At 40.9% G+C, this 23,808-nt stretch overlaps 1 protein-coding gene across 1 annotated transcript in view; it reads left to right on the plus strand.

Annotated features, from left to right (window-relative positions):
• The first annotated feature begins 1,310 nt into the window (after window positions 1–1,310).
• Window positions 1,311–23,808, plus strand: part of LOC123818103 (cytochrome P450 3A12-like) — a 52,453-nt gene continuing 29,955 nt past the window's right edge. The window contains exons 1-6 of the mRNA XM_045838019.1: window positions 1,311–1,490; window positions 7,176–7,269; window positions 9,181–9,233; window positions 11,032–11,131; window positions 23,076–23,189; window positions 23,449–23,537. Coding sequence (XP_045693975.1) covers window positions 1,420–1,490; window positions 7,176–7,269; window positions 9,181–9,233; window positions 11,032–11,131; window positions 23,076–23,189; window positions 23,449–23,537 — 521 coding nt within the window. The 5' untranslated portion in view covers window positions 1,311–1,419. The remainder of the gene's footprint in view (window positions 1,491–7,175; window positions 7,270–9,180; window positions 9,234–11,031; window positions 11,132–23,075; window positions 23,190–23,448; window positions 23,538–23,808) is intronic.

The following is a 23,808-nucleotide window of genomic DNA, read 5'->3' on the forward strand; positions in this document are numbered from 1 at the left end:
TACACTATAGGAAATGGAGTAGCCAAAGAAGTTATACACAGGACCAATGGACATGAACAAAGATGTGGGGATTGTCTGAGAGGGTTGGGTGTCCTGGGTGGTCAGGGGAAATGGGGAAAAATTGGAACAACTGTAATAGTATAATCAATACAATATAATTTTTTTTTAATTTAAAAAATCCTACTGGTCAAAACTGGAAGCCAAATGCTCTGGCCCTGTTTCCCCCCAAAAAGAAGCTCATGTCATCTTTTTTGAGTTTTGCATGCTATGTGTGCTTCCCATAGTGACATCTGCCATGTCAAGTGTGGGTAAGGTGTTGGGGGTTCACTTGGTCATTCAGACTGCTATTCTGCTATTCTCTACTTCATACCATTGTTCTTGGACTTGTGGTCTTTCTAGAGAGAGGGATCCATCCATTGGTCATGAAACTGTCTGACTGCTTGTCTACCACAGGATGCTCTGAGGGGTGGAACAGAAAGCAGAATGAATTGATAAGCTTAGTGTAGCCATGACTATCTTGTCCATGTCCTGCCTTTCTTGTGGAAGCTCCTTGTCAAGAAAATCCTAATGGGTCAGCCTGAATGTGAAGCAATGATGAATGAGGCACAGCCAGGCCCACTTGTTGTATTAACTATCCAGGAAGATGGAGTAGTCACCAGCTAAACTCCACCAACATTTCTCAATGCCCACTATTCATAAAGTGTTGTTCTAGGGACTAAGGACATAATGGTGACTAATACCCAGTCTATGCCCTTAATAAGCTTTCAGTCTGGGAAGTGAATTTGGTTTGTAAGACCCACAGTGATGATGGAGAGTAGACAGGACAATAATAGAATTGTCTGCAGAGACTAGAAGTTGCCCAGAGGAGGAAGCAATTTTATCTGTTCAAGGAGTTTGGATAGGGTGGCTCTAACAGAGGAGAATCTGTCTGAGCCAAGTTTTGAAGGATAAGTAGGAGCATTCTGGAGGCACAGGGTCAGAAAACTGCATGGGTAAAGATATGTACACCTAGGTTTTTTGAAGGATTTCAAGTATGTTTTAGTTCAGGCAGCCATGAGTCAAGGGCATTTTAAAGATTTACCTCGAGTATCTGGTCATTCAGATAAAATACTGATAAAATGGAGTGAGTAGTTTATTGATTTCCCACAGAATATGATCTGAAAGGTGAAAAAAGTGGGAATTCCAGGATGTTATGCCAACTGTCAAGGTGGAAAGGGCAGCTACAGTTGGAGGTCAGATGGCCTTTCTGCTGGCTGCTGCTCTAGCCCCACCTACTTTCTCAGTGCCTAATCATTTCCGTTCAGCTGAATCACAGCTGGGTTGGGAAAGAAGGAAGCTTCACACTCGCAGGCTGGTAAAGCATAACACATACTGCTGCAAGGAAAACTCAGAGGAGAGAATCTTGGGAGGAAAGTGGCCATGGACCTGATCCCAAGCTTTTCCACAGAAACCTGGATTCTCCTGGCTACCAGCCTGGTGCTCATCTATCTGTAAGTAAACTGTCCAGGCTCATGTTCTCTGTAATCTTGGACTTGGGGAGCTCACCAAGCCTCACTTTCCCTTCTCTGTTTTAAAGATACAACAGTCAATAAAGGGGAAGTTGCTTACATTTTGGGGGCTACAAACACCAAATGGGTTACTGTTGATCTTACCATGATTTTTTGAAGGAGTAATACTCTATCTGCTCCCAACTCTCTATTTCTGTAACCCATACACTTTGGTGACATTATTTACTCCTAGGGTGATTTTTTGAATGACTACTGGTCTGAGTAGACCTAGACTAATTAACCAGAGTTCAGCAGAGGCAGACTAAAAACAATGGGGTTCTGTGTGGTGAGGTCCTCATCCACCTTCCAGCTCTGGGATCCTGGAAGCAAAAGGGTGTGGCCTGGGGTTTGTCTCATTTTCTTCACCTTCCAAGTTCAGGGTCTGCTGCAAGAGATGTGTGCAAGGATTGGCTTTTGTGTCACTAGGTTTGTTCCTGCTCCTCTCCTTCCCACTGCCTGGCATAATTTACACCATGAGCCAGGGTGCACTCCAGACTTCCTGGGGGGCTGGAGACTGTCCCTTTTGCTTCATGCTAGGTCTTCCCTCTCTTCAGTGTCTCTCCCCTGACACTCTCCTCCTACAACTCAGTTCTGTCACCCTATAATAGGCAGAACGATGGAAGTATTCCCTCTACGTGAGAAAACTAAAGCAGAAGAAACTTTCAGAAATCTTGACATTGTACTCTTTTATTTCACTTTTATCTTCTAGTCTTTGCAGTGGGTTGGCATCATTATAGAAATTTATTTTCCCCCTGATATGAAACCTGCTAACAGCCTGTAAAGGCACAACCCCACAAGCTGATTCATATTTAAATATTTTTGCTAGTAAGTTACTGTACAGGAGGATGAATCAAACCATCTAGCAGAGGAATTCCTTTCAAGAGTGTGATTCCTAATATGGAGATGTAGGTAGATACACTTTGCCTTCTCATGCAACCAAAAGAAGGACAACAACAAATTTAAAAATGAAAAACAACCAGATCTGCCAGAAAATTGAACTGTATAGAAGTCCAACAACCATGGAATGAAAGAAGAAACATTCTTCTTTAATGTAGGAGGGTCAGAGACTGACAGCTGGGGGAGAGGATGCATGGCAAGGTGATGGCTTGAGGACTGGGCAGGCAAGGTGGCGCCTGGTGGTCCCACATTTGCAGGTGGATAAACAGTAAGAACAACTGGGAAGTAAGACAGACCACACAACTCAGGGTTCCAGGGATGGGGGGGGGAAAGCCTCAAAACTTCCGGCTGTAAAAACCCATGGGAATTGTGGTGGCAGAAGAATCTCCCAGTCTCACAGGAGAGTTCATTGGAGAGATCCACAGGGTCCTAGAACATACACAAAACCACCCACCCAGGAATCAGCACCACAAGGGCTCAATTTGCTTGTGGGTATCAGAGGAAGTTACTGAAAGCAGGGGGAGATCTGGTCAAACAGTATTGTTCTCTCTCGACCCCTCTCCCACATACAGTGCCACAGGGTTGGCCTGCCCTGACAAATACCTAAGGCTCTGCCCCTTACAGTGTTACAGGTGTGCTGAGACAAAGAAACATGGCCCAAATGAGAGAACAGATCAAAATTCCAGAAAAACAACTAAGCAATGAAGAGAGAGCCAACCTATCAGATGCACAGTTCAAAATATTGGTAATCAGGATGCTCACAGAAACGACTGAGTATGGATGAAAAATAGAGGAAGAAGTGAAGGCTATGCAAAGTGAAATAAACAAAAATATACAAGGAACCAACAGTGAAGGGAAGGAAACTGGAACTCAAATCAACAGTTTGGAGCAGAAGGAAGAAATAAACATTGAACCAGAACAGAATGAAATAATAATTCAAAAAAATGAGGAGAGGTGAACCTCCAGGACAAATTTAAACATTCCAACATTCAAATCATAACGGTGTCAATGGAGAAGATGAAGAATGGGAAATTGAAAACTTATTTGAAAAATTAAAGGAGAACTTCTCTAAACTGGCAAATGAAAACAGACTTCCAGGAAGTCCAGGAAGCCCCAAAAGTCCCAAAGCAGTTGGACCCAAGGAAGCACACACCAAGGCACATTATGATTACATTAGCCAAGATTAAAGATAAGGAGAAAATCTTAAAAGTAGCAAGAGAAACAGGAGACAGTTACCTACAAAGGAGTGCCCATCCAACTGTCAGCTGATTTCTCAAAAGAGACCTTGCAGGCAAGAAGGGGCTGGAAAGAAGTATTCTAAGTCATGAAAGGCAAGGACCTACACCCAAGATTACTTTATCTAGCAAAACTATCATTTAAAATGCAAGGGCAGATAAAGTGCTTCTCATCTAAAGTCAAGTTAAAGGAGTTCATCATTACTAAGCCCTTATTATGTGCAATGTTAAATGGACTTTTCTAAGTAAAAGAAGAAAATAAAAAATACCAGCATTAAAATGACAACAAACTCACAAGTAGCAACAACTAAACCTAAAAAAAAAACCCCAATAAACCCAAACAAAAACTAAGCAAACAACTAGAACGGGAACAGAATCACAGAAATGGAGATCACATGGGGGATTATTAGCAGAGATGGGGAGGGGAGAGAATGGGGGAAAAGGTACAGGGAATAAGAAGCATAAATGGTAGGTACAAAATAAATAGGGAGAGGTTAAGAATATTATAGGAAATGGAGAAGTCAAAGAACTGATATGTATAACCCATGGACATGAACTAAAGGGTAGGAGGAATGCTGATGGGAAGGAGGTGGGAATAAAGGGGAGAAAAAATTGGGACAAATGTAATAGCATAATCAATGAAATATACTTAAACATCTTTTAAATTGTTTTTCAAGTACAGTTGTCTCCATTTCCCCCCCTCCACGCTCCCATGCCCCACCCAACCTTGCCTCCCACCCTAGATCCTACCCTCCTCTGGCTTTGTCCATGTGTCCTTTATACATGTTCCTTGACAACCCTTCCCTTATGTTCTCCATTATTTCTCTCCCTGCTCTGCTCTGGCTACTGTCTGTCTGTTCTTTACTACAGACCTAAAAAAAAAAAAAAGGAGTGGGAATGCTGGCATCACAGAGCAGGTTGGGATAGGAGGTATTTTGGACACATGGGTAGGGAAGGCCCCCTCCAAGTCCTGTGCTACTCCTATCTCAATTTCACTTTCTTTAAGAGTAGAAATCATGGTGACCTGAATATAGAAAATATAAACATAATTTTAATCCTTTGAAAGAAATGTTACAAATACTGGGTATCATGGAAACATATTTTCTGTCTGATGACATTTTGGAATTAATTGATAGTGTTTAACTTCATTCTATTCAATATTGGATTTTTTTTTTACTGAGATAAGACTATTTCTAGCATGTTCTTTCTGTAGAATAAAAGAGGCTGTTGGTCCAGGATTTGTGGCTATAAAGCTGTGTAAGTAACCTCACCCAACTAGAATAATATATGAACTATGAGTCCATTGTACAAACACGTACATGCATAACATAGATTGTATATATATATTTAAATATACTTGTCTAACTGGTTATTTTAATCTCACAGTGCAGGTGAGTAAGCAAGATTGTGAGGCAGTGGTGGTAAGACAGGTCTTCTGGAAGAAGTGGAAGGATATTTCTTTCAGAAACCCTGACCTCACTGGGCAGCAGGGTAGGCATCTCTTCTGCTTGAACCTGGGGATAGGGACACCATCTAAGTCACACCATGTGGTCTGTGTGGCAGTGAGCCTGTCACTAGATGCTGTTCACTACTGGATAAAAAAATTTGGTGCCTTAGGAGACACTGGTACAGCTGTGAGTCAGTTGCTGTAGACAGACCATGCCCTCTTATAGCCATGCAATGTAAATGCAACAGAAATGACTGGCTTTACCAAAAGCAGCATTACTCTACCAAAAAGGGGGAAGCTGGAAAAAAGCCATGGAATTCACCCAGGTCATCCTCTGCCTTGCTATGGAGCATGTGAGTTTAGATACCAGACCAGGTCCCTGGGAGGATCAACATTGCTGACACATTCACTCAAGTGCTTGGCCTCACTTGAGAGTTCATGGAACATGATGAAGTTCAGAAGCAGAAATGGTTTTAATTGATTTGCCATGGTTGTCATGGGGAAAGGAAGAACTGGGGTGGGACTATCCAAGGGTCTTGACAGTCAATGCACACAACTTCACCAGGTTTCTGGAGGAAGGATGCACACACCCACGTGGGCCTGGCTCAGGTGCCTCTGCCATCCTTGGGCATGAGTCCTTTTATGCATTATTTTACTTTTTTTTCATCACTTATTATAAGATCATTAATATTGCACAGAATGTTAGAAACCTATACTTTCTTAAAGGCCAACCTCCAAAGAAGAAGAGACAAAGTTGTAATTCAGCTTTCTGAAACATATTTTATGTTGTTTAGCACATTTTTTTTTGCAATAAACAGGAAGGTGCAGAAGTCTGGCAGGCCCCTTTTAGCGGAACGTGCTGGTAGAGCATGCAGAACAGTTGTTATACAGAGCCTCCTTGTCAGCCATACTTTTCTAATTTGCCTCTGTGGGGTGAGTCTTGTAGGCCCAGCAACTTCACCCTTAAAATGGTTGTCAGCAGCCTCTTTCTTCAGCCTCTCCTTGCCCTTCCAGTCTTCCATCTCTCAGTGATGCTGGAGTGGGAAGGCTTGCAAGGATTCAGAACCCCCAGCTGTGAAACACCACACATAACACAGGAAAGATGAGTCACAAGCAGGCTTACCGTGGGAAGCAGCAGCCTTACTGGGACTTTGAGATAGTTGACACACAGAAGCAGTAAACAAACTGCTTTCTGACTGTCCTCCTTGAGAAAATGAGAGAGCCTGGCACTGGGCTTAGCAGGTGAGGATCACAGGCTGGAAGACCAGATACCTCGAGGGGAAGAATGGCCTGGAAATGCATCTTTACTCATTGGTACCTTTATACCATTTCATTCAGGAAGCACATGGGTCCATCACCCTTCTCTAGAGCTCAAGTCCATCACATTGCCTCACAACAGAGACTTGGGTGTAGCTCACAGGCACTCACGTTTCTACAAGACCAGTGGAAGCTTTGAACACAGTTTTCATTCTGTGGGTAAGATCACTGTAGCTATTATAAGGCCTTCCTATGGTGATACATGAGTATTTAAGAAAAGCCAAATCTTAAAACAGAGTCATGGCATAGAGGGAAGTAAAGCTTAAAAGTCACTGAGCAAACTGTAAGAACACTGTCTCGATAGGCTCACAGTAACTCTCTGCTATTGAGTGAGTACAGTTAAGCAAATCTCATCATTGGAGCAGAATTTATTTTGTGTGTGTACATAGAATACAATCTCAACGTCATTGAAGAGTCAGTTTACTAAAGAAATGACTGAATTTTTTAGAAATATTCCAACCTGAACCTCTCAGGGGCACTCACATTTGGGAACATTTAACTAGTACTCACTCATATTGGGTCTGTGAAACTTCAGCTGCTTTTTTTATAATCATCATTAGCTTTTGTGCATCTCACAGTGGAAGTGGGAAAGGAGGTGACAAGTTAATGTAGTTTTGCTGTTGGAATTGTTGTTACTATTGATTGCCTACATGTTCATTCCCTAGCTTGACTGGTCCAGCTCTGCACCTGTTCCATTAACCCCATAACATGGTTTTCTCCTTCACTTTAAAGATATGGGACCCACACACATGGAATTTTTAAGAAGCTGGGAATTCCTGGGCCGACACCCCTTCCCTTTGTGGGAACTGTTCTGGGCTATCGTAGGGTGAGTGTTGTTTGAACTTCCTGTTTTGCTTCTCATGGTTACAAATCACAGCTGAGTTCCATAGCAAAAGGGCTGTCCTCAAGGGAAAGTTCTCAGGTTTCACACTTTCCAGAAAGGGCATCTTAGGTGCCACCCAGCACAGCACCAGGTTTACCCAGGGCTCTACACCAGCTGTTTGGAGCCTCAGGTTTTGCCTTGGTTGTGCAGCAGATCCCTCTGGCTGATTCAGAACATCACTTAATATTGCAACACTTGTGCATCCAGAGGAGAATTTTCCTTCTGCCAGGTGCAGGCTCCCGGGAAGACATAATCGTACTGAGTATTAGGAGAAAAGCATGAAGGGGTGCCTGGTAGTGCCTCATGAAATTGACTATGCTAGAGTCAGACTTTCCTGTTCATGGAATATGCTCTGGGTAGCCTTTTTTTCCTTCTTCCTCCTGGACAGCTGTGAAACTTCAGTGTATGAGGCAGCCCAAGTATTCACCATTGGGTAATTTGCACATACATCCTTGAATTCTCTCAAGAATGGCTAAATCCCTGCTGTTATGTCCATGGCTTTAACTCACCCTTTGGTTCCCATGATGTCTTTGTGGGACTTCAAAGATGAAACAAGAGTTTTCTGCCTTACTTCTCTGCCCTCAAAGGAGACAGCTATGGCTGAGTCTGAGAGGGGGTGGGTATAACTGATGTAAGATGCTGTTTGCCTCTTCGACCTCTGAAAGTGTTGTGTGTTTTTTTTAAAAAAGAAACAAAAGCCCAGTTCCTTATACAAAGTCATTAGAAAGAAAATGATTTGACAAAGTTATAAAAAATTTAGTTTATCTGAAAGAAATGAACTCAGTGACACATGGACTCTGAATTTTGGTAAAGCCTTCGTGGTTGATTCAGTCCTGATGCTTTGCTCGGGGCCCGACCCTTGGACAGAAAGCAAGAGCTCTCATTCCTCAGGCCAGCAGGCAGAGCCTGTGTGCAGGCTGCTCTGTGCCTCAGATTTTCTTTCCTGCAAGGGAGAGGCTCGTTTCTCAGATTCTAATTTTCCGAGTTGAGGTCTTCAGTGCCTCATCTAGTTCAAGAAATCATGTATATTTTTGCCTCTGAAAAGATAATAGTTTACTTTCCACCTCTCCTAGATCAGCTCTTTATAAATGCACCCCATGACCCACATGTCTGGAACTACTTTTGTATAGTTAAAACATCAAATATCACAGCTAAACTTAGCCAACAGGAAGATCTGTTATTTTAATTACAGAAGTTAAAACTCAAAGAAAGTGTTTTAATTTGCTTTGTCCTTGTGTAGTGCTGGCATCTCCCCAGAAAGTGAATGTTGAGCTAGGAAGCTTGAAAGTGAATAATTTCTTATTCATTTATTTACTTTCTCAACACAGACACCTCTTACTTATTTAAATCTGCTAGACCACAAGAGGTCACTGGTGATAAACTTCCTCATTCTGCTAGAATTCAGAAAGGTCAGGTGAGAGAAATGAAAAGATGCTTAACCAGGAGATCAAAGAGTGTGCAGGCCACTCTTACTCTCCCTCAGCTTCAGTCCTGGAGTCTGTGGAGGTAATAATTCCTGGGGTTATGGCGTTTTAGAGACAATACATGCACAACAAAACCCTTCTGAAAGACAGGAGTTACTTAGTATCAAACACAAACCTAAGTCGAGTATCATCACTACTTGGAGAAAGTTCAAGGGTGATTTTAAATTCTCCACTGCAAATATCTCCTCTATTTCCTCTCTGTTCCCCAAGACACCGCTGAATAAGAGCTTCCTTCTATCAGCCAGTGAAACATAGAAATGCATGTTTCTATGAGTCCATCTGAGTTCATGGGATTCGAATCATTCTGTCCCAGTGAGAGGTAGAGGTCAGTACATTCAGATTAATAGCATGATTTTATTTCTCTTTACAGGGATTATCAGAATTTGACCAGAAATGTTTTAAAAAGTATGGAAGAATGTGGGGGTGAGTACTGGGGAAACTCCCGGTGGATATACTTGCTGTTAGGATGAGGGCCCCATGGTGTGGAGGACAGTCTCAGCCCAGAGCCTCTCGGGATGAAGCATCTATGGTAAAGGTTTTGGAAGCTTGTCCTACCAGGGATGTCACCAGGTGTCCAGGTCTGCATTCTGAATTCATCTGGGGAGTTGCAGGTTGTCATTACTCTCCAGACTTCGATGGCATAGGGACTCCTGTCATCACCTTCTGTCCAGTCTCCTCATGCCCCTCTTCTCCAATTTTCCTGCCTTAGGTGTCCTTTCATTGGGTGAAAGGCATTATTTCAGACCCTTCTAATATAGGCTCATAAATGCCTATTACAACTCCTTCCCACATGATTGACTATTAATTAAAAGCCCAAATCCTTCATTTTAAATTTGGACTTGTTATATCATTGGAAAAAGGCTGTGGCTATAGGTAAACAGAAAGGGAAACCATATCTACTCAGCTTTTTAAAATTTCTCTGTAAATAACGGAGTTTGGGTTTTTTAAAAAAATAACTCAACCTTTCTCAATAAAGGTTTGGTTTATACAAGTATTGCTTTATGTACTCTGCTCTACTAACTTGGAAGAGATGTGGGATATTTCTAAACCACACTGCTCCCTGGTGGGCTGATGGACTTGAGGATTTTGTAAAGTGGCCTCAGGCAGTCACAGGGGCTGTTGCTGTTGGGAGCTGCTGGAGGGGCGGTGGGCGCAGCTGGAGAGGGCTTGCCCTGCTGCTGGCTGTTGTAACCTGCTTGGAGCCTGGGGCTAGTTATGACCCACATGTAGAATAAATATAAGTAATGAAAGGAAAATATTTGTAAATGAATTATACATGCTCCTCTGTGTTTTTATTCTTTGTTTTTTGTTTTAAATATTTATAAATTTGATTCTACCAAGGGCCTCTTTTTAGCAGTTAAAATATTTCCTTTAAGCAATTGTAAACTGTAATCGAATTTTAGAAAAAGAGCATAGAAATCATTCATATTTCTGCTATATCTTTTTGAGCATTCCAAGTCTTTTTTATTTGCAGACTCATTTTTACATATTTGTGATCAGAATGTCTACATTTTTCATCTAATATTCTAAAAATGCATAGTCATATGCATTTTTATTTTTTTTTATTATCTTCAAAAGTGTATCTTTTCCTTTTTATTTTTTTATTGTATTTTTTCCATTGCCAAAAGTGTATTTTTAAGTGACTGGGTGGGTAGGCTCTCCTTATTATTTTTATGTTCTCAGATCATTTACTTGCCTTCATCTATTTACTAACTTCCTTTTTGACAGTGAAATATTTTAAGCATACAAAAATTGGGAAGAATTGTATATGAAACACTCAGGTACATAACCTAGGTTTAAATATTCTCATGCTATTTCCAACAACAGGCTGACAGTGACCAGAGGGGAGAGGGGAGGGAATTTCAGGGGAAAAGGGGAAGGGTTTGCAGGAACAAATATAAAGGACACATGGACAAAATCTAGGGGGGGGGTGGAAATGGGAGGGAAGTGGGGAGGGTTGAGGGGGCTAGGACGGGAGTAAAAGGCAGAAAACTGTACTTGAACAACAATTAAAATTTAAAAAAAGGATAGTAGGATAAGAAATATATAATCTTATTAAAAGAATAAAAAGTAAAAGGCAAAAAAACCCCACCCAAAACCAATGATAATCACAGGGAGTATGGGTTATGTCACATCAGAATGAAAGTCTGGACTTCCAGACGTGGCTCCAGCTGCAGAAGCCGCCTTGTTAAACTGAATGAGCTCTGCTTTCCCGACACAGGTTCTATGACGGTCGACAGCCTATGTTGGCTCTCACCGACCCAGACCTGATCAAAGCGGTGCTCGTGAAGGAATGCTATTCTGTCTTCACAAACCGGCGGGTAGGTGCCCATTTTTGTTTACATAAGTTTTTTATTTATTTTATTTTAATTTTTAATACTGAAATAATAGATTAAGAGGAAGTTACTCAAAGAATCCAGGCGTATCCCATGTTATGTACCTTTGATTTTGTATCCCCCAATGCTAATATCTTGTATAACTATAGTGCAACATCAAAGCAGGAGATTGACAATGGTGCCATATTTATAGAGCTTACTTAGATTTTTTCAGTTTTATGTGCATTCATTTGTGTGTGTTGCTTGTAACAATTTATTGTGTATGTATATTTGTATAACTACCACTGTAAGTTGCCCTCTTACTATTTTTTCATAGTCACAATGTGTAGCTTATCTTTTCCTATTATCAGGGTCTTTAGCAAAACAAATATATATACATATATATTTTAATATTGATGAAGCCTATTTTTCAATTTTTAAAATAGGTTTAAATTGGCCTTTAGTGCCAATTCCGAACATTCTTCACCTAGCCCTAGATACCAAAGATTTTCTCTTCTTTCTCTAAACATATACTTTTATGTTTTAAATTTAAGTTTATTATCTATTTTGTGTTAATATTTATATAAGGTATGAATGCAGGTCAAGGTTCTTCACCGCCCCCCCTCCCCCCGTGGATGTCTGATTGTGGCAGCACCATTTGTAGAAAAGTTATCCTTCTTCCTTGAACAGCTTATGTACCATTGTCAAAAATGTTGGACCTGTTTGTGGGACTCTATTTGTCATTCTCTATTCTGTTCATTGATTTACATATCTATTCTCCACCAGTACCACACTGTTCTTTTTATAAAATATGTTTTATTGATTATGCTATTATAGTTGTCCCATATTTTTCTTCCTTTTATTCCCTTCCACCCTGTAGCCCCCTCCCACCATTATTCCCCCACCTTAGTTCATGTCCATGGGTCATACATATAAGTTCTTTGGCTTCTACATTTCCCATACTATTCTTGACCTCTCACTATTTTGTACCTACCAATTATGTTTCTTATTGCCTTTACCTTTTTCCCCTTTCCCCCTCCCCCTCCCCACTGATAACCCTCCATGTGATCTCCATTTCTGTGATTCTGTTCCTGTTCTAGTTGTTTGCTTAGTTCATTTTTGTTTCTGTTTTTGTTTTAGTTTCACTTGTTAATCTGTGAGTTTGTTGTCATTTTACTGTTCATATTTTTTATCTTCTTTTCCTTTGATAAGTCCCTTTAACATTTCATATAATAAGGGCTTGGTGATGATGAACTCCTTTAACTTGATCTTATCTGGGAAGCACTTTATCTGCCCTTCCATTCTAAATGAAAGTCTTTGCTGGATAGAGCAATCTTGGGTGTAGGTCCTTGCCTTTCATGACTTGGAATACTTCTTTCCAGGCCCTTCTTGCCTGCAAGGTTTCTTGTGAGAAATCAGCTGACAGTCTTATGGGCACTCCTTTGTAGGTAACTGTCTCCTTTTCTCTTTGTGCTTTTAAGATTCTCTCCTTATCTTTAATCTTGGCTAATGTAATTATGATGTGTCTTGGTGTGTGCTTCCTTGGGTCCAACTTCTTTGGGACTCTCTGAGCTTCCTGAACTCCCTTAAAGTCTATTTCCTTTGCCAGATTGGGGACGTTCTTCTTCATTATGTTTTCAAGTAAGTTTTCGATTTCTTTTTCTTCCTCTTCTCCTTCTGGCACCCCTATGATGTGGATGTTGGAATGTTTAAAGATATCCTGGAGGTTCCTAAGCCTGTCCTCATTTTCTTGAATTCTTGTTTCTTCATTCTGTTCTGGTCGAATGTTTTTTCTTCCTTCTGCTCCAAACCCTTGATTTGAGACCTGGTTTCCTTTCTGTCACTGTTGGTTCCCTGTAGATTTTTCTTTATTTCACGTAATGCAACCTTCATTGCTGCCTGGGTCTTTTTTATGCTGTGGCAGTACCCAGTGATTTCCTGGAGTATCCTGATAACCAATGTTTTGAACTGTGCATCTGATAGGTTGCCTATCTCTTCATCACTTAGTTGTATTTTTTCTGGAGCTTTGATCTCTTCTTTCATTTGGGACATTTTTATTGTTCTTGTCTTGGTGTGCCTGTTACATATAAGGGGTGGAGTCATAGGTTTTCACCAGGGTGGGGCAACCCACGTCACTGCCTTGTGACACTGTATGTGGGGAAGGGGCCTGAGAGGGAACACTGCCACTTGCTCTGCTCTCTACTGGTTTTCAGTCACTTCCCCTGCTACCCATAATCAAATTGGGCCCTTCTGGTGCTGATTCCCAGGTGGTGGGTTTGTGCACATTCTAGAACCCTGCGGGTCTCTCCAAAGAACTCTCCTGTGAGGGTGGGAGTTTCTCCTACTGCCACCACAACCCCCACAGGTGTTTTCAGTCAGAGCCTTTGAGGCTTTATTTCTCCGAGGTAGAATCCTGGGTTGCTTGGTCTGTCTCACTCCCCAGTTTTTCCTCCTGGTTTATCCACACACAAATGTGGGACTGCCAGCTCCTCCAGCTGCGCTGCTGCCTTGCCCGGCCCAGTCCTCCACCTGTTGCCTTGCTGGGAGTCCCCTTTGCCTAGCTGCTGGTCTTCATCCCTCCTACTTGTCTGGATGAATGTTTCTTCTCTAACTCCTTGGGTGTCAGAGTTCCATACAGTTCAACTTTCTGTGAGTTCTGGTTGTTTTTTGTTTTTAAATGTGTTGTTGTTCTTGTTTTGGTTGTGTGAGGAGGCACAGTGTGTCTACCTACACCTCCATCTTGGCTGGAAGTCCCCCCAGTTTATAGTTTAATTCTTTTACCATTTTCACCCATTGCTCCAACCTCACTCCCATCTGTAAACTGTCAAAATGTTCCCTGTATCTCTGAGGTTGTTTATGTTTTGTTTGTTTGTTTATTTTACCCTTATAGATTTCATATATTAGTGAAATCATATGGCATTTGTCTTCCTCTGTCTGACCTATTTCACTAAACACAACACCCAGCCCTGGCTGGCATAGCTCAGTGGATTGAGTGCGGGCTGCGAACCAAAGTGTCGCAGGTTCAATTCCCAGTCAGGCCACATACCTGGGTTGCAGGCCACAGCCCCCAGCAACCGCACATTGATATTTCTCTGTCTTTCTTTCTCCCTCCCTTCCCTCTCTAAAAAGTAAACAAACAAACACAACACCCTCTAGGTCCATCCATGTTGTTGCAGATGGCAAGATTTCATTCTTTTTTATGGCTGAATCATATTCCATTTACATATGTGCCACTTCTTCTTTACCCATTCTTCTATTGATGGACACTTCGATTGCTTTGATATCTTGGCCATTGTAAATAATGCTGCATTGACTTTATGAATGCATATGTCTTTTTGAAGTAATGTTTTGAGTTTCTTCAGATAAATACACAGAAATGAAATTACTGGGTTCTTCTTTGTCTCTTGTTATAGCCTTTAAAAAAATCTATAGTGTCTGGTAAAAGTATTGCTACCTCAGCTATTTTTCTGTTTCCATTTTTATGAAATATCTTTTCTATTTCTTTACTTTCAGTCTGTGTGTCATTCAATCTCATATGAATCACTTGTAGACAATATATGTAAAGGTCTTGTTTTGTTATCCATTCAGCAACCATATATTTTTTATTGGATCATTTAACCATTTACGTTTAAAGAAATCATTGATTGATATATAGTTATTGACATTTTATGATTTATATTGTTTTTTGTTGTTCTTCTTCTCTTCCTCCTCCTTCTCCTTCTTCTTCTTTCTTCCCCTTTCCTTTCCTCTTCCCATTCCCCTTCATCCCCTTCCCCTTCCTCCCCTTCTACTGCTCCTCTTCCTTCTCCTTCTTCATTTCCTCCTCCTCTTTCTTCTTCTTCATCTCTCCTTCTTCTTCTTCTCCTCTTCCTATTTCTCCTCTGTCTTCTTCTAAGTCCCTTTAGCATTTCTTTTAATACTGGTTTGGTGGTGATGAACCCTTTTAGTATTTTCATTTGTTTGTTTTTTGATCTGGAGGCCTTTATCTGTCCTTGGATTCTAAATTATAGCTTTGCTGAGTAAAGTAATTTTGTTTGTAGGTCCTTCTTTTTCATCACTTTGAGCATTTTGTGCCAATCCCTTTTGGCCTGCAACATTGCTGTTGAGAAATCAGCTGACAGTCTTATGGGATCTCCCTTGTAGGTAACTAACTGCTTTTCTTTTTTTATTATTATTTAAAATTTTTATTTATTTATTTATTTTATAGAGAGGCAAAGAAGGAAAAAGAGAGGGAGAGGAACATCAGTGTGTGGTTGACTCTTGTGCAGCTCTTACTGGGGACTTGGCCTGCAACCCAGGCACATGCCCTAGACTGGGAATCAAACCATCAACTCTTTTGTTTGCAGGCTGGCACTCAATTCACTGAGCCACACCTGTCAAGGAATCATTTTTTAAAACTATTTTTTTTCTTTTTTCTCTGCTTGGATGTTTTTTCTACCTTGTCTTTCAAAACAGTGCTCCTCAGATGATCCTCTGCTTCATCTTATCTGCTGTTTATTCCTTCTAGTGTATTTTTTCTTGATTTTATTTTTTAATATTAAGTATACAATTATTTTTTAATAAAAATTCTCAATTTTGTCACCAGTGTGCTATAGTAGACAAGCTCATAAGTTGGAAGTGGGAAGGTAATGTCTCATAATCTTTCTGGAGTGCAATTTATTTATTTATTTTGCTTTTTTTAAATTGTTGTTGAAGTATGCAACAGCATGGTGGAACTAGAGAGCATTATGCTAAGTGAATAAGCCAGGCAGTGAAAGATAAATACCATACAATCAAGCCTCCTGACTTTAATTCTAGTGAGTTTTCCATATCTGCATTTTTCTGGATCATTAAGGTGATTAGAATCCTCTTGGGTTCATTCATAATTATTTGATACAGTTCTAGGTTCTACTTCACACCTAATGAAGCAGAATCTGTCACTCCTAAGATACTCCAGTTGAGAACCAAGGTTGAAAGCCATTACATTTTATCTATGTAAAGACCTCAGATAAGGTCAAGTTAAAGGAGTTCACCATCACCAAGCCCTTATTATATGAAATGTTAAAGGGACTTATCTAAGAAAAAGAAGATAAAAAACATGTAGAGTAAAATGACAGCAAACTCACAATTACTAACAACCACACCTAAAACAAAAATAAACACAAACTAAGCAAACAACTAGAACAGGAACAGAACCATAGAAATGGAGATCATATGGAGGGTATCAACAGGGAAGTGGGAGGAGGAGAGAGGGGGGAAAGGTACATAGAAGAAATAGCATAGAGGGTAGGCAGAAAATAGACAGGGGGAGGGCAAGAATAGTATGGGAAATGTAGAAGCTAAAGAACTTATGACACATGGACATGAACTAAAGGAGGGGAATGTGGGTGGGAGGGGGTGTGCAGGGTGCAGGGGAATGAAGGAGGGGAAATGGGACAAATGTAATAGAATAATCAACAAAATACATTAAAAAAAGAAAACTATTGCACTTTACCTAAAGTAATGATTTTTATCATAAAAAATAATATACCATGTTTTGCTATGTATAATGTGCACTTTTTTGATCAAATTTTTGAAGAAAAAATGAAGATGCACATTATACATGGGTGGTACTGGTACATAAAGTTTCTTATACATTGTATCTGTTCTTGTGTTTTGTAACTATTTGTTACATAAAATTTCTTATACCATAATATGCTCAAAAATAAATGCTAAGATTCCTTTATAATACAGAAAAACAAGTATCTAAGTATAAATAAAAATTGAATTAAAAAATTAAAGTATAAGATTTTTTTCTTGAAAGTTTGAGCCAAAAACATGGGTGCACATTATATACAGAAAAATATGGTAATCAAGGATTCTTTTCTCCATCTTTTAATTTAATTTAATTTAATTTTATATTTAATTTTATTGTTGTTCAAGTAGAGTGTCTGCATTTTACCCCCAACCACTCCCCTCAACCCAAGCCATCCCCACCTCTTTCCCCTGATCCCACCCTGCCTTGGTTTTGTCCATGTGTCCTTTAGAGTTGTTTCTGAAAACCTCCCTCCCCTTCTAGTGTATTATTTATTTCAGATATGCATTCTTTATTTTTGACTGGGTCTTTTTTATAGTTTCTATGTTTTTTATCATGCTGTTGAGTATCCTTATAATCATTACTCTAAGCTCTCTATCTGATAAATTGCTTGCTTCCATTTCATCTAGTTCTTCTTCTATAGGATTTTCTTGTTCTTTCATTTGGGGTCTGTTTTTTTTTGTTTTCCCATTTTGGCTGCTGCTTTGTATTTTCTGCCTTAGATACTAAACTAATCAGCTGTTAAACTTATTAGTTATTGATATAATCAAGCTTTAATCTGCAGCTGGACTTAAGCATCACAGGGTGGGGCAGAGTAATTCCTGTCAGTGAGGCTATTGCCTCCCCTGAGGTGATGCCACTTGGAGAGGAGTGCTCTGCCTAAGAAGGATGGCTTCTGCAGTATGGGGAATGACTCAGCACAGGAATCCTGGTGGCTATTCCTTCAGTTCTCTCCCCAGAGACACTAGCCCCAGACTCTCCTCAAGGGTCTCTAGTCCACTCTGCCCTCCCTCCTCCAGAGCCCAGGGTAAAGGTCCGCAAATGAAATTTTGTATGTTGACACTTTAAGAGGCTCTCTTCTTCTCCAGCCCTCTCATCTCGGCAGACAGAAACCTTGCTTCTTTTCACAACTGGATGTTATCTGGGTTCCTTTCAAGCTCTGTTTCTATAGGCTGGGGAGCCCAGCTTAGGGTTTACACCTCACACTTCTCATGGGGAACCCCCGGCCACGGAAATATCCCTCCAGAACTTCAGCTGCCACCTGTGGGAGCCCAGCCAGCCCTCTTCCACCACCTCCACATTCCCTACCAGTCTTGTGGTGAAGTGCTTTCTTCTTTCTGACCTTTGTTATAAGACTTTTCTCTAGCTAGTGCTCAGTTGGTTATTCCAGATGGTTTTTGAAGAATTTAGTTGTAATCCCAGAATGGTTCTGGGAAGAGGTTAGTGTAGCTTCCCCTTACTCTTCTTCCATCTTGGATTGTTATACTTCATTTCTGACTGATTTTTTATGCTGTTGAAGTTCCCACTAAGTTCATTGAGCATCCTTATAATTGGTGTTTTGAACTTGGCATCTAGTAGATTGCTTGTCTCCATTTTGTTTAGTTATTTTTCTGGAGTTTTGTTCTGTTCTTTCATTTGGGACATGCTCCTTTGGCTCTTCATTTTGGTAGCCTCTCTGTGTTTGTTTCTATGTATTAGGTAGAGCTTCTATGTCTCCTGGGCTTGGTAGAGTGGTCTAATCCTGTAGGTGTTCTGTAGGTACTGCTTCTCTGTTCACCCAATCAGGCATTCCAGATGCACCCCCCTTGTGGGCTGTATACACCCTCCTGTTGTAGTTGAGTATTGATTTCTGTTGGCACATGGTTGGAAGGTATTTACTCACCCATGCTGATCACCTGCAAGGAATGGCTACAACCACTGACCACTCACCTCCAATCACTGTGGAGGATCAGCTGTGCTGGGGCTTACCCCACAGAGCATGACTTTAGCAGGACTCTGGTGCCTGCTGAGTCTGCCTCTTGAGTGTGTTGCTTGTGGAGGTGGTTGGTGGTGATGCTTCAGTGTGGCATGTAGCTGTTCACTGGGTGTTTTGGCTCTGGGGCATCTTGGTAAGTACAGGCCAATGTCAGAGACTGTCTGTGTTTTACTCCAGGGCTGCCCGACATGAGCTACAAGTGATGTGCAGATGTCTGTTACTTGTGCTGGGCTTAGAGGTGCCCATGAGAGGCCAACCTGTGAACCAAGGATGACTATTGCTAGTGCCTGGCCTACAGCCACTAAGCAAGAGATACAAGGCTTGCTGAGTCTAGATGCTTCTTGTTTGAGAGATTTTTAAAAAAAAATCTGAAGTATTAGCTGAGACAGTCCATTCATGTGGAAAGCCTCTGGAAACAGCTTAGGTGTGCCCAAATTTGGGTGGGGAAGGACATTAGAAAATCACCAGGGAGGGGCTAACATGGTGAATCAGGTAGATGGAGTCTCAGATTTGCCCCCCATCTGCAGGCTCTGTGGGGGAAGGGCTCATCAAAGGAACAATGGCCTCTGTCAGCACTTCTATTTGGGAGAAAGCTGCCCCTTCCAGCTCTCATCCTGATGCTGGACAATTCAGTTCTTCCCCATATGTCTCTGGTGCCTTTCAAGCTCTTGTCTCTGTGCTGGAGCTCAGAGAGAGTGGATCCATGTGTGAGCCCTTTCAGAGGAACTGCCTGGGACTCTAGAAGCCCTCTGTCTCCCTCAGCCTCAATCCCTGTTGGTTTTACATCTAGATATTATGGAGCTTCTCTTCCTGATACTGGATTCCTGGATTGGAGGTACTGAGGTGGGGCTGAGACTACTTGCTCCTCAGGGGGAACCCTCACAGATAAGATATCCCTCCTGACATTTATCTACCACATGTGGGTGTAGGATGTGTCTGGATAATTTTAAGTGATCTGTCATTAAATTTACTTCTTCTATTTGATTTGGTCTGATCATGTAGTTCTATGTTGTAGTTTTTGAGTTCAGTCATTGTACTCTTCATCTTCAAAATTTATTATTTTTTTCCTTTTATGCTTTATATCCTTTTGTTGAACTTTTCTTTTTTTCTGATTTTGTTAAATTTTTCAAAAATTAAATTTATTGAGGTAAAATTGGTTAATGGCAATGTACCGACACCATTGCAAGACTGCAGGGGTCATGAAGAGTCAGGGAGTATGACACTAGATGATCTTGTTACATTTTTATCTGTTGTTAGCTCTCTGAGCTCCGTAGAACAAGTACTTTGAATACATTGCCAGGGCAATTTGTGATCTCTATTGTGGGGGGAATCTGTTGCTAAGAAGTTTATTATGTTCCTTTGGTGGTGGTGTTTCCCTGATTCTTTGTGACTACTGTAATTTTGCAGTGGTGCCAAGAGAGAAATCCCCAGCCCAGAAGACTTTCCCTTGCTGAGGAAAGAACAACAGGGTGAGTGACAATTTTCCCTACTCATTCAGGGCATTGAACAAATGACCTCCTGTAGTTTCACTATGCCCACTATATGGGCATAAATGAGAAGTCTAGAGACAATTAAGAACAAAGAAGAGCAGGAACCACCAGTATGAGCCATGTGGCATGACTGACCATGATTTTTTGTGTCCTGCTGCAGAATTTATAAAGTCCTCTTGCATACTTTATAAAGTAACTAGAGTAAGGAAAGATCTTTACTTGTGGGTTGGGGCATACTGGAACATGCTATGACCCTCATCTAGTGGTGCAGGATGCCTCATAGGGGTGTGTGGTGGCTCCAGGTCTGGGGGCATTGTTGGCCAGATAGCTGGGGTCTACAACATAACCCACTGTATGATCCTTGACAGCAAGAGCTGTGCATGGTCCATGGTGGCTTCAAGGGCTGTTGGGGTCTTCAACATAATCAACAGGTCTAGTGTTGATGGACTAGGGCAGGCAGCAGTGGTGGTCAAATTTGACACTGTGCAAAATCTTGGGGCTAACTGCAGGCCCACGTGTCCAATGGTGAGATCTAATTCTAGTGGAATGGGCTGGGGCCAACTGTGGGCACAATAGTAGCTTAGAGTGTTTGGGCTATCAGTGTATACTCATGTAGCTATAGCAGCTACCTACAAGCACATGCACAGCTGTGGGGGCTGGTAAATGGAACTGAGGCTAAAAGTGTGCAGGTATGTGGCTACAGTGGTTAGCTATAGGCATAGGAGGCAGTGTAGTCCACTAACAGGAGTTAGAACTGACTCTAGGCACCTCAGAATCTGCAGGGGACTGGTCTGGTGTTATGCACATGGCCAATCACAGAGGCCGGGGCTGGCTTCTGGCACATATCCTGAGGCTCAGGGCATCAGTGATGGCACAAGTTGGGGCAGCACCTTGGGGGTGCTGGTTGGGCAGGACTCAGGCTGTTGGAATTTGTAAATGTGGGGCTATCAGCAGTAAAATCAGCAGGGTGTTCACAGTGGCTTATGCTGGCTATTGGTTTCCTCAGCAGCAAAGGCTGTTGGGGTCTTCTGCACAGCAGGACAAAAATGTCACAGCAGGTCATTCATGCCACATGGCCAATACTTGTAGTTCCTGCTCTTCCTAGTTCTTAATTGTGTCTAGACTTCTCACCTATACCCATATAGTGGGTAGAGTGAATCCATAGCAGGTCATTTGTTCAATGCCTAAATGAGTGGGGAAAATTGTCATTCATCCTATTGTTCTTTTCTCAGCAAGGGGAAATCTCCCAGGCTTTGGAGTTCCCTCCTGGCACTGAGTGGTGCTGGCCTGGGAGATGAGATGATGCAGGCAAAATAAATTATACTCCCTGTTCATTTTGTATAGTTATTCTCAGGATTTTTTTTTTTGCCCCGTTCTGTTGCTAATTTTTTTTGAGTAAACTTCTGAGCTCTCCCAGATCTATTTTTGTGTGTGTGGACAACTGTCTAATTGTGTTTTTTTTTGGTGGGGGGGGGTGGGCAATGAAGGCAGGAGGCTTCTATTCCACCAGTTGATGTTACTTCAGGTTTTTCTCATTATGATGTTATCTGTAGGTTTTGTAGATGGTTTTTATCAAGTTGAGGAAGTTTCCCTTCTTTTCTAGTTGGTGAGATGTCTTTTTGTTGTTGTTGTTGTTGTTGTTGTTGTTGCTGTTGTTGTTGTTATTGTTTTTAATCATGAGTGTGTGTTTGAGATGTCCATTTTAAAACAAAATACAGTGTTAGAAAAATGAAAGAAAAGTCTCAAGCAGGTTGGCTTGATAGTCCAGTCCCTAATTGAGAAATAGAATTACCTATTTCTTTTTTCTTCTGTCTCTGGTGGGAAAATGTAAGGGAAGAGGATTTCCATGTAATTGTATCATATTTTTTCCAGAATAGAAAAAGATTCCTTATCTTTTAAGTATTAACTGCTATTTTATAAAAAGCCACCATATAGACATCCCTTTTTATAAAAAGACATCCCTTTTTCAAGTTGTTCATGCTGTAGGTATATGTAAAGATAGAATTGGTAGAGTTTGTCAAGGCTATCTGAATATCTGTCAAGAATTCCTTTTTATCTTGCACATCTCTGGAGGATGTACTGGGTTGGCCAAAAAGTTCATTAGGTTTTTCTCATAAGATGGCTCTGGTAGTGTTTAGTTGTCTTTAACTTCATTCAAAACAATTTTGTTAGATTGTATTGTGACAACTGTCATATCAGCATGCAGTTTCAAAAAAACTGATCAAAATTGGGGAATTTTTGTGTAGCCATTTTAATATTGAGGATGGAAGAAAATATGCAATACTTTTTGGCATATTATGCTTTATTATTTCAAAAAAGTAAAAATGCAACTCAAACACAGACAAAAGATTTGTGCAGTGTATGGAGAAGGTGCTGTGACAGATTAAATGTGTCTAAAGTGGTTTGCAAACTTTCATGCTGGAGATTTCTCGCTGGACAGACAACACTCCTTGGTTGGGTAGACTAGTTGATGTTGATAGTGATCAAATCGAGACATTAATTGAGAACAGTCAATGTTATACCACACAGGAGATAGCCGACATACTGAAAATACCCAAATAAATACAGTTATTGGTGAAAATGATAAATGTGGCTTATCTTATGGAAAAAAAACATATGAACTTTCTGGCCAACCCAATAGTAGGTCTTAACTCCTATCCCTCTGGAAGAGCAATTTCTCTATCACATGGGTCATTTGCCTTGAAAAAGAGACTGGAATATAAAGGCTGGATATCACATCCAGTGACCAGATATCTCCTGCACCTTGATGAGATCCTAGACACTTGAGATAAGTATTTTGAGTATTTATCATAGGGTCTGCTACTAAGTAGACAGTCACTAAATATTTGTTGAAAAATTGATGTCCACTTAACAATTGTTAAGACCACCAAAACTTACATGAGACAAAACGTCTTTTGCTTTCAATTCCAGGCTGTTGGTCCAGTGGGATTTATGAAAAGTGCCATCACTGTGGCTGAGGATGAAAACTGGAAGAGAATAAGAACGTTGCTGTCTCCAACCTTCACTAGTGGAAAGCTCAAGGAGGTAAGCATGTAAGAGGACATTTAATTTGAAACTTAAAGAATGCATCTGGAAACAGGTAGAAAATAAGATTATTTCTTCCCAAGGGTAACCTACTGAATTTGAGCTTCCTAAAAAATGTCTTTTATCTTTATGTCCTAGAAATGACATTATAAGATTCATTATAAAATATACTTTATCATTCCATGCTAGTGAAAGCAAGGTCCTTCTAGGACTTGGGTCTTCACATTTAACTCTGGATGGTGGTATATTTTGTGTCTAGATGTTCTCTATCATTGACCAGTATGGAGATGTGTTGGTGAGGAACCTGAGGAAGGAAGCAGAGAAAGGCAAACCCATCAACTTGAAAGAGTGAGTAGGAGCCCAGATGCTGGGATTCTGAGCTCTTTCCTGGACCCTCCAGCTGCCTTCCACAGAGCCAAAATTCCCACTGCTGAGTTACACTGTGACCAAACAGAAGTAGATGTGTGGTGTTAGAACTACCATGGGATACCCAAGAAGGCATGGCTCACCCAAAAAGGCAGGGCAGCCAGGAGGAAATGCCTTCTCTTGTGTATGTGAACCAGGATTAATGTGTCTGCTTGATTGTCACCATGGATGTTCTGGAAGATAAAGATACATG

Source organism: Phyllostomus hastatus, unplaced genomic scaffold (genome assembly GCF_019186645.2).
Source record: "Phyllostomus hastatus isolate PE091 unplaced genomic scaffold, TTU_PhHast_1.1 phas_contig_254, whole genome shotgun sequence".
Lineage (NCBI taxonomy): Eukaryota > Metazoa > Chordata > Mammalia > Chiroptera > Phyllostomidae > Phyllostomus > Phyllostomus hastatus.